Source organism: Alosa sapidissima, chromosome 12, assembly GCF_018492685.1.
Source record: "Alosa sapidissima isolate fAloSap1 chromosome 12, fAloSap1.pri, whole genome shotgun sequence".
Lineage (NCBI taxonomy): Eukaryota > Metazoa > Chordata > Actinopteri > Clupeiformes > Clupeidae > Alosa > Alosa sapidissima.
Window position 1 is genome coordinate 32,130,447 of NC_055968.1, and position 2,500 is coordinate 32,132,946.

Consider the following 2,500-nt stretch of genomic DNA (forward strand, 5'->3'; position numbering starts at 1 on the left):
CACGTAAGGAGGCGAGTCTATGTAAGGCGCGTCTAGGCTCTCTGTGTTCACCACCACTGGTGCTGGACTTGCCTGGAAGAAGAAAATACACATGTATAAATACACACACACACACACACACACATATATAAAAACACATAAATACACCCACACACGTATAAATACACGCACACACGCACGCACACACACACACACACACACACACACACACACACACACACACACACACACACACACACATTGCGTTTTTTCTCAGTCACTTTAGTGCATTACTTAGATCAGAATTTAAATTCTCAAAACTACTACTTCAGCCTCCACAGCATGCAGTCACTTGTGCACATCATAAAAGCAATGTCTCATCACTTCGAACAAACAGCAACTGCTTTCCCCAAAACATTTTAGCATTATTTCATCAATTGAGTCATTATATGCACAAGTGTTGAATCAGTTGTCATAGGTCATGTCACCTATAATTTTACCATTTCTATTCCACTTTTTTGGACACACATAAATACACACATCCAAATCCACACACACACACACACACACACACACACACACACACACACACACACACACACACACACACACACACATGGATATTCCACTACATTGTAACCTTGAGTGAACTACAGCCATGACGGCAAAACTTCATGAAACCACCAAAAATCTGTTCAAACGAACAGTCTCACTGCTTAGAAATAACACATAAAGCAGCACTTAAGAGGAATCGCTCTCAGGGTCCCCCTACAGTTGAGAAGCATAATTGTCTGTTACCCCTGTACAGCCCATAAATGTCGTCTCAGTAACAAATTACAAAATCACATGAGAGACGACACAGAAGGAATGCATGGACGGCAGTCTGTAGAAAGATAGATAGATAGATAGATAGATAGATAGATAGATAGATAGATAGATAGATAGATAGATACATACATACATACATACATACATACATACATACATACATAGATGACTTTGTTAATCCCCAAAGGGTCTGTAGTGATTTGCATAGATCAAAGTAATGCACATCACTGTGCATATAGACTGTGTACATGGTTTACTGTGCATATAGACTGTGCATATGATATGGTATACTATATACTGTGCATATAGACTGTGCATATGGTATACTATATACTGTGCATATAGACTGTGTACATGGTTTACTGTGCATATAGACTGTGCATATGGTATACTATATACTGTGCATATAGACTGTGTACATATAGACTGTGCATATGGTATACTATATACTGTGCATATAGACTGTGTACATGGTTTACTGTGCATATAGACTGTGCATATGGTATACTATATACTGTGCATATAGACTGTGCATATGGTATACTATATACTGTGCATATAGACTGTGCATATGGTATACTGTATACTGTGCATATAGACTGTGCATATGGTATACTGTATACTGTGCATATGAGGACTATACTGGTAGATACACAAATCTAAATCAAATGGTTGCAAGTGGTTAAATCGTGAGCCACACAGGTAAACACCAATCTGCAGAAAAGAGCAAACTAACTGAAGCCATCAGCAGGGGTAGCCAGCATGCATGTGTCTCTGACACCTTAACCCTTAAAGGTGGAGGTTTTTGAACATTCTAAGTTCCGCAACAATTGAAGGTTCTAAAATTCTATGTTGAATTCAATGAACCCAGATATTCTTTAGAATGTTAATTTCCCAACATTCCCGGTGTGACTGTACTCCTTTAAGGGTTAAGGGGAAGAGGAAGAAAATCACCATGACATATCATAACAACCATGACCCAGCAGAACCCACCTATTAAAAAACTTGACCAAACCATGACACAGCAAAATCAAATAATGACACATCATAAGGCAATTATGACATCATTATTCTACTATGACACATCACAACCAAACCATAACACATCATAACTATGATGTCATAACTCAAGTGTGACACAGCAGGACCAAAATGGCCCAAAATCAATCCCCCCACCCCCGACACACACACAGTGATTCTCAAACACACACACACACACACACACACACACACACACACAGTGCTCCCCCCTACACACACACACAGTGATTCTCAAACGCACACACACACACACACACACACACACACACACACACAGAGTGACCCCCCTACACACACACACACACACAGTGACCCCCCCCCCCCCCCCCCCCAACATACACACAGCAGTTCTCAACCACACACACACACACACACATAGAGTGACCCCCCCTACACACACACACACACAGTGACCCCCCCCCCCCCCCCACATACACACAGCAGTTCTCAACCACACACACACAGAGTGACCCCCTACACACACACACACACACACACACACACACACACAGTGACCCCCCCCCCCCCCCCCCACATACACACAGCAGTTCTCAACCACACACACACACACACACATCCAGTGACACCCGTCTTCCCTGCTGCCCTTACTCACTGATGGTGACGGTGCCGCTGCAGTGTGTGTGGCGTGTGC

At 42.5% G+C, this 2,500-nt stretch overlaps 1 protein-coding gene across 2 annotated transcripts in view; it reads right to left on the reverse strand.

The window, feature by feature from the left end:
• dlg1a (discs large MAGUK scaffold protein 1a) overlaps positions 1-2,500 on the reverse strand; it is a 52,743-nt gene that overhangs the window by 27,118 nt on the left and 23,125 nt on the right. For both annotated transcript variants that reach the window (XM_042056528.1, XM_042056527.1), the window contains exon 4: positions 4-72. In XM_042056528.1, coding sequence (XP_041912462.1) covers positions 4-72 — 69 coding nt within the window. The remainder of the gene's footprint in view (positions 1-3; positions 73-2,500) is intronic.